This window comes from Pristis pectinata, chromosome 6 (genome assembly GCF_009764475.1).
Source record: "Pristis pectinata isolate sPriPec2 chromosome 6, sPriPec2.1.pri, whole genome shotgun sequence".
Classification (NCBI taxonomy): domain Eukaryota; kingdom Metazoa; phylum Chordata; class Chondrichthyes; order Rhinopristiformes; family Pristidae; genus Pristis; species Pristis pectinata.
This window is the reverse complement of record NC_067410.1, coordinates 59,036,542-59,051,407: the sequence shown is the minus strand read 5'-3', so window position 1 is coordinate 59,051,407 and position 14,866 is coordinate 59,036,542. Positions and strand designations below refer to the sequence as shown.

Below are 14,866 nucleotides of genomic sequence, written 5' to 3'. Positions count from 1 at the left end.
GTCCTTGATACATAACCAGATTCCCATTTATACTTTAAATTTGGTGAATTTTTTTTCCCTCATCTAACCAACAGAAAGCCCTCACAATCCACTTTGACAAATATACACAAAACAACATGTCACCACTTAATGAATCACAACACTGACCTTTTAAAGTTCAATGATCTCACAAATACGGACTAACCAATCCATTCTACGCAGTTTCCTAAACACATGCAGTTAGAGACAGTTGGCTGACACACAATGTAAGAAAAGATACAAGATACTCACCTTTGGTGTACCAGCAGGAAATCCATCTTGCTGGTCTAAATAAAAGAGAGAGATTTTAAACCAAAGGCTTTGCATTGTCCATAATGACTATTTAATAGGGTTACCCAAGACCTGACGGGAAACATTTCTTCCACTCACCCACCCACCCTTTCAATATTCCACTTCATGACCTTACCTGAGAAACTCAGATACTTCTGTTTCACCGTAGCTTTGGAATCGTAGAACTTGAGCACATCAAGCACAGCCTGAGGATTTTTCTTCTGTTCCAGTTTGGTGATATTGGAAGTCTGTAATAGCCGAGCCCACTGTTCGGGCATTCCCTGTAAAACAACATCACTTCAGCTTCATAGGTTCACAGACACTGGGATTCATACGCTAAAGATGAACTCTTGATCTCCCAATCTACTTCGCCGTGGTCCTTACATTTTATTTGTTTACCTGCACTGCACTCTCTCTGTAGCTACAACACTATATTCAGCATTTTTGTTTCTTTGTACTACCTCAATGTACTTGTGTATAGCATGATCTGACTGGATGGCAGGCAACCAAAAGCTTTTCACTATAATTGGTACATGTGACAATAATAAACCATTATTCATTACACTGGGCCCACAACTCAACCCATTAATGCTCAAGAAGATTGAACTGACCAGTGTGTGTTGGGGCTACTAATTAAGCATTTAATTCTCCTTGCCCAAGCCATATGTTTATTAAGGCCTAGAACCAATGTTCAGCTAGATCCTGAGCCAATGGAAACAGAACACTTCAGATGGCATTTGAGCACTATGAGAATAACTGGGCAACAACTCACCCATCCCAAAGGGCACATCTTTGGCTTCAATTCAATACATGCACAATGCAGAATAGAGACAGGGAGAGTGGTAACCTTGACTGAAAACTATTTATATGTTGTAGGAAAAATCTGGACAACAAAATATCAGAATTATATTCATTAATGGGAAAGCCCATTGAATAAAAATAACAAGTTATGCTTTATCTGAATAAGGATGAATGTTGTGCTTCAGTTACCCAGAACCTGTCTGGAGTGCAGTTTTCAGTCTGGGTACTGCACCCTGTAAAGATATTTTGGGCTTGGATAGGCTATGGTATAGATTCACCAGAATGACCCAGGCATCAAAAGGAAGTTTGACCTTCATTTGTATTTAAAAGTTGAAGGTGACCAAACAGAAGTTAATAAAGAAAAAAGAAATTTGGTGTAGATGAAGTAACCTCGTCTCTGGTGGGAGAATCGAGAAACAGGGTCTCTCTGCCAGAAGATAAGCACAGGGACATGAATGAATATCTAATAGCAATCAGAAAAACCTGCCTTGGCAAAGTGGAAATTTGTTCAATCAGCATCTCAATAGGAGAGCTGCACTTGGTGGCTGGTATCACAAACCTTCCAAGACTACGGGCAGGCGGTTTGTGTGACCTTCAGATGGTTTGACGCAATAGGTGGTGACTGCCAGCAACTTAATTGGAATAGGGCCAATTCCAGGTCAGCCAACAGTCAAGTCAGAATGACTACAAAAACATAATTCATTGCACATCTCAGTATGTACTCACTGTGAATTCGCCTGTCACAGCATCGAACCCAACATGGATTGTATGTTCAAAATCTGACGGAGGGGATATTTCTGGCCGTTCTTTTTCTCTCTTCTTATTTCCTGTAAAAACAATGCAATGCTAGAGCAACTGTCAATCAAAAAAAGCAGGAGGAACAAATTCAAAAGTACTTTTATAGCTAAGTGGACAATTTCTCTGATCTAGCTAGAGGCTGTCATGCATACTTCACTTGGAGGTTACCCAGAGGGAGAATTGAAATGATGGTACAGTGGTTATGATATTGAATTAGCAGGTCAGAAGTTGGGGGTTCAGACACCAGCCAAGCACACCAAATTGAATAAACCTTGTCATTTGTGGTTTGACGCCAGGTGCCAAATTACTGTAAAACCCATTCAGCTCAATACAGTGCAGGGAAGCATGTGTCCTAACTACCTCCTCAGTGCTCCCCAACCCCACCCAGTCTGGCCTGTACTTGATTTCAGCATGACGTTATACATTAAAAAGCCTTTGGAAGGAATAATAACAATTGCTAAATTACAATGCAAATATTACTTCAGGCTTGCATAGAAGATCAAGGGATTAGATTATAAAATCTCATCACAATAGCTGGAGAAATTAAATCCAGGTAATCAAATCATCTGGAGTAATGAATTACTATCAGTAAGAATAACCATGAAGCTTTTGGATTGTTGTACAAATTTATCTAGGCCCACTCAAGCAAGCTGCTGTCTCTACTTGATCTATCTGAAACACAACACCAGGGTTAATACAATGTCACTGACTCTTATCCATGCTCTGGAATGGCTTGGATATTTGTACCAAACCATAATCAGTGAATCAAGACAGCAAAGCACCACCAGCTATGCAAGGCAATGAGATGGGCAATAAATGCTGGCTCTGATAACAAGGGCCACATTCTGCAATTGAATTGAAACGAGCACTACTTGAACCTTCATGGGTTAAAAATGCTCACATCCTAAAAATTAATTTAAAAAAGGAAGCAGGGCAAAATACTACATGCATCATACTGCATCACAAAACCTTTGATAATGTATTGACAATATAGTGAAAAAGGTTTGAATGGGGCAGAATTTGTTAAACTGTGTCCAGGTAAGTTTTCTCCAACAAGATAAAGATGGCCTACTAGAGAAAGGGCAACACTCTTACCTGCTGTTGGGAAATGAGGCAGACCAAAGTGACTGAAGTATCAGTGGGGGAGCACTTTGAGACCAGTGATCATAATTCTATTAGTTTTAAAATAGATATGGAAATAGATAGGACTGGTCCACAAATTCAAATCCTAAATTGGTGCAAGGCAAACTTTGAAGGTAGTAGACAGGGACTTGCAAATATTGACCAGCAGAGGCTATTTGCAGGTAATGGGAGGTTTTTAAAGGTGAGGCAGGGAGAATCCAAGGACAGCATGTTCCTGTTGGAGCGAAGGGCGAGGCTTGCAGAATTAGGGAACCCTGGTTGAAGAACAATATTGAGGCTTTAGTCAGGAAAAAGAAAGAGGCATTCGACAGGTACTGACAGCTGGAATCAAGCAAACCCCGAGTACAAGAGATTCAGGAGCTTACTTGTGAGAAATCAGGAGTGCCAAAAGAAGACATGAGGTAGCTCTTGCACATAAGGTAAAGGAGAATCCTAAGAATCCTCAAGGATCAATATGGTCATGTGTGTGTGTGGAGCCACAAGATATAGGCGAGACCCTCAATGTTTATTCCTCATCTGTATTTACTTGAAGGTCATGGAAGCTAAGGAATTAAGGGATAGGAATAGTAATGTCATGGAAACACATCTATATTACAAAAGAGGTGATGTTGGCAGTCTTAAAGCACATCAAGGTGGACAAATCCGTGGGGGCTGATCGAGTGTATCCCACGACATTATGGGAAGCTAGGGAAGAAATTGCAAGGGCTCGAGCAGAGATATTTGTACCTTCCTTAGCCATGGATGAGGTACCAGAAGACTGGAGGGTAGCTAGTATTGTGCCTTTATTCAAGAAAGGCTGCAAGGACAAGCCAGGGATCTACAGGCCAGCAAGTCTAACATCAGTGGTGGGAAAGTTACTGGAGGGTAATCTGTGGGATAGGGTCTACCAGCATTTGAAAACGCAAGGACTGATTAGGGGAATCCAGCATGGCTTTGTGTATGGGAAATCATGTCTCACAAATTTGATTGAGTTTTTTTTTTGAAGAGGCGATCAGGAGTATTGACAAAGGCCGGGTGGTAGACATGGACTTCAGCAAGGCTTTTGACAAGATCCTACATGGTAGGCTGCTCTGGAATATTAGCTCACATGGAATTCAGGGTGAGTTAGCCAACTGGATACAAAATTGGCTCAGTGGTAGGAGTCAGAGGGTGGATGGTGGAGAATGAATAGATGGTTGACCTTCAGATTGGAGGCCTATAACCAGTGGTGTGCCACAGGGATTGGTGCTGGACCCACTGCTGTTTGTCAACTATATTAACAATTTAGATGACAATGTCGTTAACATGGTTAGTAAGTATGCGGATGACACCAAAATTTGTGGTGTAGTGGACAGTGAAGAGTGTTATCTAAGTATATAAGACCAACCTTGGAAGTGGGCCAGAGAATGGCAAATGGAATTCCACTCTGATGAGTGTGAGGGGTTGCATTCTGGTCAGTTAAACCATGGCAGGACCTGCACAGTAAATGGTAGGGTTCTGTAAAGTGCTGTTGAAGAGAGGTACCTAGGGCTACAGATACATAGTTTCATGAAAGTGAAGACACAGGTAGACTGGGTGGTGAAGGTGGCATTTGGCACACTTGCCTTCATCGGTCAGGGCACTGACTACAAGAATTGTGACGTCATGTTACAACTGTACAAGCTGTTGGTGAGACTGCACTTGGAATACTGTGAGCTGTTCTGGTCACCTGGGAATAGGAAGGATGTCATTAAGCTAGAAAGGGTGCAGAAAAGATTCACGAGGATGTTACCGGACTGGAGAGCTTGAGCTACACAGAGAGACTGGATAGGCAAGAACTTTTTTCCTTGGAGCATAGGAGGCTGAGCGGTTGATCTTATTGAGGTTTATAAAATCACGAAGGGCACAGATAAGGTGAATGATCAGTCTTTTTTCTAGGGTAGAGGAGTCTAAAACTGGAGGGCATAGGTTTAAGGTGAGAGGGGAAAGATTTAAAGGAGATCTGAGGGACACTCTTTCCACACAGACAGTGGTGAGTATATGGAACGAGCTGCCAGAAGAAGTGGTACAGGTGGGTACAATTACAACTTTTAAAAGACATTTAGACAGGTACAAAGACAGGAAAGATTTAGAGGGATATGGCCAAACTTGGGGAAATAGGACTAGCTCAAGTCGACAACTTGGTCAGCGTGGACCGGTTGAGCCAAAGGGTCTGTTTCCGTGCTGAACAACTTGATGACTCTAATACTAACCAGTGGAAGGGCAACAAACTTATATTTTAATATAAATTAAAATCAGTTGAAATGAGTTTTTTTTCAAATCTAGATCTCAATCTGAATTTGTAAATTTCGAACACTTTCAGATCTCAATCATCAGGCAATATCCTGCTCTTCCTCAGAAATTACCCTGGAGGTCACATTGCCAGCTGTCATACTCTGAACTACATTGTGACATTAATAATAATTTGGCAAGATTAGTACAATCTTAAGAAGAAAGAGAAGTTAAAACATACAAATAGCAAGTGAACAAAGGGAATGAGAAATCCCCCACTGCAAAGTTTCAGAAACTAAAATAAAACAGGGATTGCTCAAGAAATTTATTGTTTAAAAACAAAAATCAAGATTCCACGATAGTTGGGAGTAGTTGGTAAGCAATGTTTGGGTAATGTAGGTGGAGTCATTGTCCGTGTCATTTGCTATTGAAAGTACAAGTTCTCTCCTCCTCTTCCCCTTCCTTCAAGCCAACTCAAGGAAACAAAAATCAGAATATTGAACATTTGACCAGTTCCCTAGCATATTGAGCCAACAGACCTTGACAAGACTATCATCCCGAAGCAGACCATTTTTATCTTTTGCAGGTTTAACTCAATTACTGTCAAGGGCATAAAATGGTAACAGAGAGCCCTTAGCTACCTCATGAACCAAGCCAACACCACAGCCTTTATTTAGATAGAACAGTGAGGAGCAAGTTTAAACTTTGCCATAATGTCTTTGGAAATTTCAAATGACGAGAGCTTCTGTTTAAAATCAAGAGAAGTATGATAAACACTTGTGCATCACAAAGCAAAATGTTTGAATGCAGAACTGTGGGTTGTACAGTTAAAGCCTTACCCATCACTGCAACCATGATGCACATAAGCAACGGATAGTACAGTGGGAAGTAACCAATACTAGCACTACATCAGAGACACAAGAGACTGCAGATGCTGAAACCTGGAGCAACAAACAGTCTGCTGGAAGAACTCAGCCGGTCAAGCAGCATCTGTGGGAAGAAAGGAACTGTCAACATTTCGGGTTGAAACACTGTAGCAGGACTCTGATGCAGGGTTTCGACCCAAAACATTGATAGTTCCTTTCCTCCCACAGATGCTGCTCGATCCACTGAGTTCTTCCAGCAGATTGTTTGTAGCACTAGCACTATACCCATTTGCCACCCATACACCTTCTATCATAAATGACCCTTCAACCTCCTCAACATACTTGCTGTGTAGCAAAACTTATTACATCCACATTCCATTCCTAAATCCCCTTGCCCCATGTCTACTTCACACATTACTGTCACTTCCCATGTTCCACTGGTACATTTTCACACCCACACTGGACACTTTGCTGCTCCCTCCATGCCATTCGCACCCCACCCTCACCATACTCCACACCCATGTTTTGTCACCCCACTCTACCTTTCTCTCCAGCATTTGAGAAGATGGATTTCAGTTTTGTCCGCTTCTGTTTCTCTTCAGGCACAGATGGGAGTGGCTTGGCATTATGGTTGGTCAACAGAGTGTCCTTATTGCTCATACAGAAGCTGGTGCTGCTCACACGTACTGGGGGTGCAGGTGGTTTGTCTTCCAACTCCCCGTTGTTGGACATAATTCCAGATTATGCAACCCTAGAAAAAGGAGACAAAATGTTTACCACTGAAACGCATTGCCACAGGCAGAAGGTCAAAGGACATTAAAAACAAACAGTATTGCTGGTTCAACAACAAAGGTCCAACTGTCCCTGTTGCAGAACTTTCAATAAAGCACCAGTTGATTACAGAGATCACACTGTTCACATTTCTGTTCGGTTCAGCAATGCAGGTCCACTAACACTCATTTATCATGTCATGATGACTGCAAACCAGCACCAAAATTTACCTGGAACTAATTCATATTGTGAATACTTTAGCCCTGCATTATACATCAAAACTAGCAGCAAGTGTAGCAACGAAATTCTTAAAGATAAATCATTTTTCAAAAGCCAGAGTGAAGCACCATTAAACCCTCTCCATCTGGAATCTCTTTACATAGTTGCTTTAATTCTTGACAGAGACTTCAAGTAGATACTCAATCAGGATATAGTGGGAGCCAAAGTAAAAGGGTTCTCTACCATTTTACTTGCATCTTATAACACCAAAGGATAATTCTGAAATTCAGATTAGTGGTTGCAAACAAAATTTTAAAATCAGTATTAAATTTGAAAGACGCAGCTCCTAATTCTCAGCAGTTCTCAACAGTATTTACTGACAGCAGGCACCCTGATTGAATCTAATGGCAGTTCAATCCACATTTTCCCCTCAAAGTGAATCAATTGCCCAACTTCGTTAATACCCATTTCTCAGATAATCATCTGCTCTCACCGTTCACACCCAGCCGACTAACAAGGTCCTTCAAACTGACGAATAGCCCGGGCCGCATTACACAAAGTACACCCCAGCCTTGGACTTCATATTTTAGTTGCTTGTCTGACAGGTCTCAAACATTGGTGCAGAACTTTTCGCAGTAACCTGTACCACTTGATCACCTGTAACATTCATTGTAGTCTTGCTGCACATACAAAAGCCTACCATTTCAGCTGCACAAAGTAACTTTGCTGAACTAAAAACAAAGCTGGCTGTAAGTTTTCTGTGATCCTCTGCTATTGAGTTTACTACTCTATTCTGACTCTGGTGTGACATCTATTATTTTGCCTGGTCATATTTTTTAGATTGTCAAAAGATTATTTTAAATTCTGCATCACTTGCAAATTGGTCTTACTATGATAAATGCACTATCATAGTGCACTGATAAATTTTAAGTTTCCGGAGTTAGAACAGAGAATTTCAGATGTTGCACAAGCTCTCATTCTCTGCTGATGGTGAACACAATAAACATCTTTCCGAACTTGTACAGAATCTTTGAGTTAATCTTGTACAAGTTAAATCGGTGTATCACATTTGTTTCCCAGTATACTGCAAAATAACAAAGATGCACTTTTGTTTTACTCTAAATGTGAATGTTCAAAACAAACAGGAACAAGGCTCACAATTCAAACAGATCCTGAATGATCTGAATTTTAATTTGATTACATAGAATTTGATACTTCTCCTTCGCAAAAATGAACCTTTTGAAATTTTCAATTAAACACACTCCCACCATCTTGCACTGCTTTTGTCCCCACCAACTCTGAGGTGCTTTCTGAAATCACACATGGATGACCAAGCTCTATTTTCAGCTTTTGGCTTCTTGTTTGATACAGAGAAATGGATGTTCTTTAAATAGCAGCTTCCTGGAAACCTACATCAGCCAGGCTCCTATGGTCAGAGTGACACTGATTCAAAATACTCAGGCTCAGGGCAGGTGGCTGCATGTTTGAAAAAATTAACATGTTTTTGTAGGAGCATCTTCATGACACATGCTCCTCATCACAGAAAACATCAGCGAAGAGCAGCAACTTCTACTCAAAAGGCTTTGAAAACACCTGTCCAAGTCACGACCCCACACTAGACCATGGTTCAAGCTGTGACCGCGGATTTTTGTTCTGTCAGACTGAATGATGATGCTCTTAAAATTTTGTTTGATTTGTATGTCAACTGGTAAGGGGAGAGGAGAATTTCCTGCCATTCTGCTAGGTTCATTAACTAAAATGCATCTTTGCTTGTGCCAAAACAAATAGTTCACCCAAGGACAAAATATCTTTTGTAGTCAACTTAAAATCTCCAATAAAAAAAAGAGATTAATTCTGCTCCGTCCCACCAGAAACAGAGCATTCTATACAGTCAGTGATCAACAACAGAAAGTATGCAACATGCGTTAAATGTCTGGAACAACTTCGTTTCCTCACAAAGGGCTGCAAGTAAATAATATGTTGTGGAATTAAATTATCAGCAAGTTCCAAGTTGAGCGTGTTCTGATAACACCTGTGACAATTATTTAAACCCAAAATATCAAGAATGACTTTAAAAGGAGGTCATTCTAATGTGCCCATACTCCATTAACAAATGAAGGTAATAGTACTGCAGACCCAGCATTGGCTCAGCTTGTGCAGGAACATTGGACAATCATTTTACTGCGGGTGGGGGGGGGGGGGGGGGGGGGGGGGGGTGGGGGGGGATGTTGGTTGTGGCAAGGCCAGAACTGGAGGAAAGCCATTTCTTATCAGCATCCCATCTACGCAAAATTCACTGGTCTTAAGACTACATACGTCAATATAAAGGCAATCAACATGTAGCTCAAGAAACATTAAAAATAAACAGGTCATTTTTTGATTGAGAGGCTGTGACTATTGGACACTGCAGAGATGTGTCCTGAGTCCTCAGTTTTTCCACAATCAATGGCAATCATTTGGCCAAGATCAAGTGCACGATATCCAAATTTGCTGGCGACATAAAACTAGGTGACAGCGTGGTCTGTGAGCAGGATACAGTAAAGCTCAGAATGATGTGTATTACATCATGATGTGAACTAAAAGAAATTTCTTTATCCAGATGGCTGAGAAACTTTGGAATTCTCGACCCAAGAGGGCTATGGAGGGCCGGTCACACAAATTGATACATTTTTCGAAATTAGGAAAAGGGATATGAAGTCGCTATAAATTGCTCCAAATGTAGGCGAGTGATAGAATTTTGGGGGGGGGGGGGGCGGGGAGAAGAGTTGATGAGAATGTGTGGGAAATAAATGTAAATGGATGGTTGATGGTCAGTGCTGACAGTGGGTCAAAGGGCCTGTTTTCATGCTATAATCTCTGACAGACAGTAGAAGACTACAGCTCTTGGAGCACCATAATGGATCCTTGGACCTCATAGTTCACTATAGCTATCCTGCATCACATCAAATGTGCCAGTACACCACAGCCTGTCAGTCCATCTAACACAATGGCATCTGCCCAGGCTCTCAGTTTAAAGAATGTCCTGCAACATGAGCCAAATAGATCTGTTGCTTTCATTAATGGGAAGGTCAGGATCACACCAAAGCCTCCCTCTAACCATCAACCTTCAATGTGACTTGCTGTGCTGACTAACTAAAGAACATACTGGAAGGATCCAATTGCATTCTCACTAGGGAAATTGAAAGAAATGGAAGGCAAGAGACTTGTATAACAGTTAGCATAATGCTATTACAGCACCAGCAACCTGGGTTCAATTCCAGCCCATCTGTAAGGAGTGTGTATGTTCTCCCCGTGTCTGTGTGGGTTTCCTCCAGGTGCTCTGGTTTCCTCCCACATTCCAAAGACGTACAGGTTAAGAAGTCGTGGGCATGCTACGTTGGCGCCGGAAGCGTGGCGACACTTGCAGGCTGCTCCCAGAACACTAATGCAAAAGATGCATATCACTGTGTGTTTTGATGTACATGTGACTAATAAAGATACCTTATCTTATTTACAGCATATTTATATTGGGATAGTACACATAGTTCCTTAAAGCACATTAGGGGAGACATCTGGACAGCTCAGCAGGAGTTTTGTAAAAGAGGGAGGTTTCGAAAAGGAGAAAGGCAGGTCCTTGAACAGGCTCTGCACAATAAATTATTTTCAGGCTGCACTAACTTTGGAAGGCTAGGATGGGGACAGGTCCCAGATGCCAGGACACCAAGGATGGGGTCAGACTTTGTTCTGAGACACCAACGGGAAAGGAACGCAAGAGAGGGGACAGGGGGCTCTGGATTGGGAGTTAAATAGGAGCTGGGATGGGGATGACTGAAGTGGAAGGAAGGCAAGTCAAGGGGGAGCTAAGGGAGGCAACTGAAGAGGGGAACTGAAAGGGTATGGTTGACAGCATGCACATGTGTCAATATGCAAGTGTGTATGTATGAATATATGTGCACATATGCATGCATGCAAGCATAGAGATGGACAGCATGTGCCCAGCCTGTTTCAGTGTCTGCACAGCACAGCATGGTCTCCAACCATAGTCTGTCCCCATGCCACTGGACCATTGGTACCACATGTGCAACAGCCACCCCACATTACATGAACTCATGCACAGACAATTCCCACTCCTCAGAACTCAAGTGGTAGCAAGTCAGCCATAACATGGAAGGATTGCCTATGATGACAACAAAACTAATAATACAAGAACATATCATATGTTCTTTTGCTTACTATTTACATCCAGTCACTAAAGTAAATAGGTTGGATTTCAAATGGAGTATAGATAGTCTCCCACAAAAATGCTTGGACCTCCTTGCCACAGGCATTCTCCAGTGGCATGTACGCCAATCTCTGCTCATTTATTGAATATTTTAAACTATTGTTGGATTGACTGCTGGGATAATTTATTTCACACTGCCAACTGAATAGGAAGCCATGCAAACGAGCAAATAGTTAGGGATGAACATTGGGTGCTTTTAAACCAGTGACAGTGCAAGGCAGCTTGCAATTAGTAAGATCTTAAACTGACTCAGGCACGTCAAAAATGATATACCAGCCTGGCAAGTCTACAACATAGGACTACATGCAGGGCAAACAGTGAAAGCAGCATGCTATAGATACAGATGAGCAACCCCCAGAGCCAATATATCTGACACAAGTTCTGCTCCCGTCACATCCAGTCACGAATGGACAATTAGGAAGCTTCAAGAGCTTCAACAGACTTCACCTTTGCCAAGGACAGTTTGCAGCTAGCCAGAAGCAGCATTAAAGGTTACTTGCGACTTGAATATTGTAATGGACCAATAGTCCAGAACGGAATTGAACAATGGGCCTGCATGCTGCAAAAACCAGTCATTGCTCTTGGACTGTACCTCCCAAACTCATGACTCCAAACCACCTGAAAGGACAATTGAACCAGATGCATGGGAAGCAATTTAAGTCGCATGCTACTCTGGTCTGGAAATATTTCCACTTCATTGCTTGTTCTAAACTCTAGAACTCCCTATCCATCAGCATTGTAGGAGTATTTTCAGACAGACGAAAGGTTTAGGGAGATTCACCACCAGTTTCTCAAAGACAATTATTGCTGGCTTAACCAACACTCACATCCCATAAACAAATATATTTTAAAAAATCACCACTTTGCCCTGTGGAATTCTCTGTGCAAGACTTTACTTGCCTACTAGTATCCAGACCAACTCCTTTTGAGCTGCAGCCAACCATTCCATTATTCGCTGCTTATTATTAAGTCAGAACTGTGAAACAATAGCGGTCATAACAACTGTCACCTAAACATTGCTGCTCCATCATACAACAGCTTGGAAAGAATCCATCACTTACACATACAAGTAGACTAAGTTCAATCTGCAGGAAAGGCTTCTACAATATAAATATTAAAATTGATCCAGAAACATTGTGGTAAATAGCTCATGGTTTTGTCAACAAATCAGATGAAGAATGGGATGTCTATATTTATACTGAAGACAACTTTTATTATAAACATGGATGTAAGACTCAGATAAAATTAAAAGGCTTGCATTTGTTTAGAACTTCATACTACACTCAGACATTCTGAAGTACTTTGCAGACAAGTAGTACTTTGAAATTGTAGCCCTGTTAGAGCCAAGGAAACCTGGCAGCCAACTTGTGCACTGTAAGATCGCAAGAACAAGATCGGCAACAGTTAATCCACTTTTAGGGGCATTGGCTGAGGTATAAAAATTGACTGGGAATATCTGGCTAACTGCACTCTTCTTCTGAAATAGTGCCATGGGGCTTTTCCATCCATCTACTCAAGGAGAGATGGCTACCATTTAACAGCACAGCAATCCTGGGGCATGCAAATATGATTATAACTCTTGATTTATGTAAAACCCTTTGCACCAGAAAGTCAAATGTAACCTTCCCAATCAAGTCTGCTCACACCTACCCCTCACTGGTTGTACATTCACACTCACTGCATCACCTGGTGGCAGTTTTACTTTTTCATATTGCTTACTCAGAATCTGTACCACATCCTTCAATCATGGAACCTTAAAGGTCGGTTTCTGTGCCTTACCAGTAAAGTAATGAGACACAAAAGGAAATACAAAGCCACTGACAGATAGTCATCTAGAAAAGACTCAACGTTGCTTGCAAAACCTAGGAGGAAGAGTAGTTCAGAGAGCACCTTGAAACTGCTCAATAACAACATGCCTGATATCCTACCCTCACTTCCCTTTGACTTCTAAAGTCTGATTTTTCTCAGTATTGAAAGTAGTGAACAACTGAATACTTATAGCAATCTGGAACTAGGGAATTTAAAAGATTCATAATGCCATGAAAATTTTCTCATTCACTCCTTATCCTGAAACTATGATCTCCAGCTGTAAATTCTACAACTAGGGTTAAAAACGCTTGTTGCATTCTCTCTGCAAAGTCCTCAAGAATTTTGTTTTTTAAAAAATGAACTTGTACCATCAAACTTCAGAGATCAGACTGATTCTACTCAAATTTTCCCAATAGATCAGCCCTCTACTCCCATGAATCAAGCTGGTACACGTTTGCTCTTTGTCCTCTTAGGGAAAGAATATCCCCCTGAAGAAACATCACCTCAACCATATACAGTATACAAACATAAGAATTAAGAGGAGTGGGCCAGTCAACCTTGGCAGCTGTTTGACCATTTAATACAACAATGCTGACCAGATTGTTACCTACATATGCAAGGTTTAGGAAGCTGAAATCAGACAAGGCCCGAGGAATATAAAGGAAGCAAGAAAGAAACAAGGAATCAGGAAGGCTAAAAGGGGTCATGAAATGTCCTTAGTAAGTATGATTAAGGAGAATTCCAAGGCATTTTATATATATATTAGAAGAGGGTAGCAAGTGAAAAGATAGGTTTGCTTGAGGGCAAAGGAGGGAATTTATGCCTGGAGCCAGAGGAAGTAGATGAGGTTTTAGATAAGTACTTTGCATTGGTATTCCGCAAGGATATGGAGGATAGCGAGATCAAAGAGCGGTATATTGATATTCCATGTCAATGTTATGGAGGTGGTGTTGGGTATCTTGAAAAACATCAAGGTGGATAAGTCCCCAGGGCCTGATATAATCTATCCCAGGATACTGAGAGAAGCAAGGAAGGAGATTGCTGGGGCCTTGACAGAAATCTTTATATCCTCTTTATACCCAGGTGATATGTCAAAAGACTAAAGAATAGCCAATTTTGTTCCTTTGTTTAAGAAGGGCAACAGGGATAATCAAGCAAATTTTAGACCAGTAAGCGTTACATCAGTGATAAGGAAATTGCTGGAGAAGATTCTTAGGGACAGAATTTACTTGCATTTGGAAAAGCATGCACTGATCAGTGAGCACCGTTGTGTGCAGGGGTGGTCCCGTCTCATAAATTTGATTGAGGAGATGAAGAAGATGATTGATGAGGATAGTGTAGTGGATGCTGTCGACATGGACTTTAGTAAAGCATTTGACAAGGTTCCTCATGGTAGGCTGGTCTAGAAAATTAAGTCACATGGTTGTGACTTAATTTGGATTTAACATGGTGGCTTAACATGGTTGTAACTTTAGTTGGATACAAAATTGGCTTCGTCAGAAAAGACAGAGGGTAGTGGTACAGGAACGTTTTTCTGATTGAAGGTCTGTTACAGTGGTATCCCGCAGGGATCAGTACTGGGTCCTCTGTCTGTCATCTAAATGATTTGGATAAAAATGTAGGTGGTCTGATTAGCAAGTTTGCGAACGATACAAAAATT

The 14,866-nt window shown here is 41.3% G+C and overlaps 1 protein-coding gene across 1 annotated transcript in view; it reads right to left on the bottom strand.

The window, feature by feature from the left end:
* The window catches only part of LOC127571541 (serine/threonine-protein kinase PAK 2-like), a 59,657-nt gene that overhangs the window by 14,190 nt on the left and 30,601 nt on the right, over positions 1 to 14,866 (bottom strand). The window contains exons 2-5 of the mRNA XM_052018012.1: positions 6,689 to 6,897; positions 1,837 to 1,937; positions 446 to 590; positions 271 to 305 (exon numbers count right to left, since the gene is read on the bottom strand). Of these exons, the coding sequence (XP_051873972.1) occupies positions 271 to 305; positions 446 to 590; positions 1,837 to 1,937; positions 6,689 to 6,878 (471 nt within the window). The 5' untranslated portion in view covers positions 6,879 to 6,897. The remainder of the gene's footprint in view (positions 1 to 270; positions 306 to 445; positions 591 to 1,836; positions 1,938 to 6,688; positions 6,898 to 14,866) is intronic.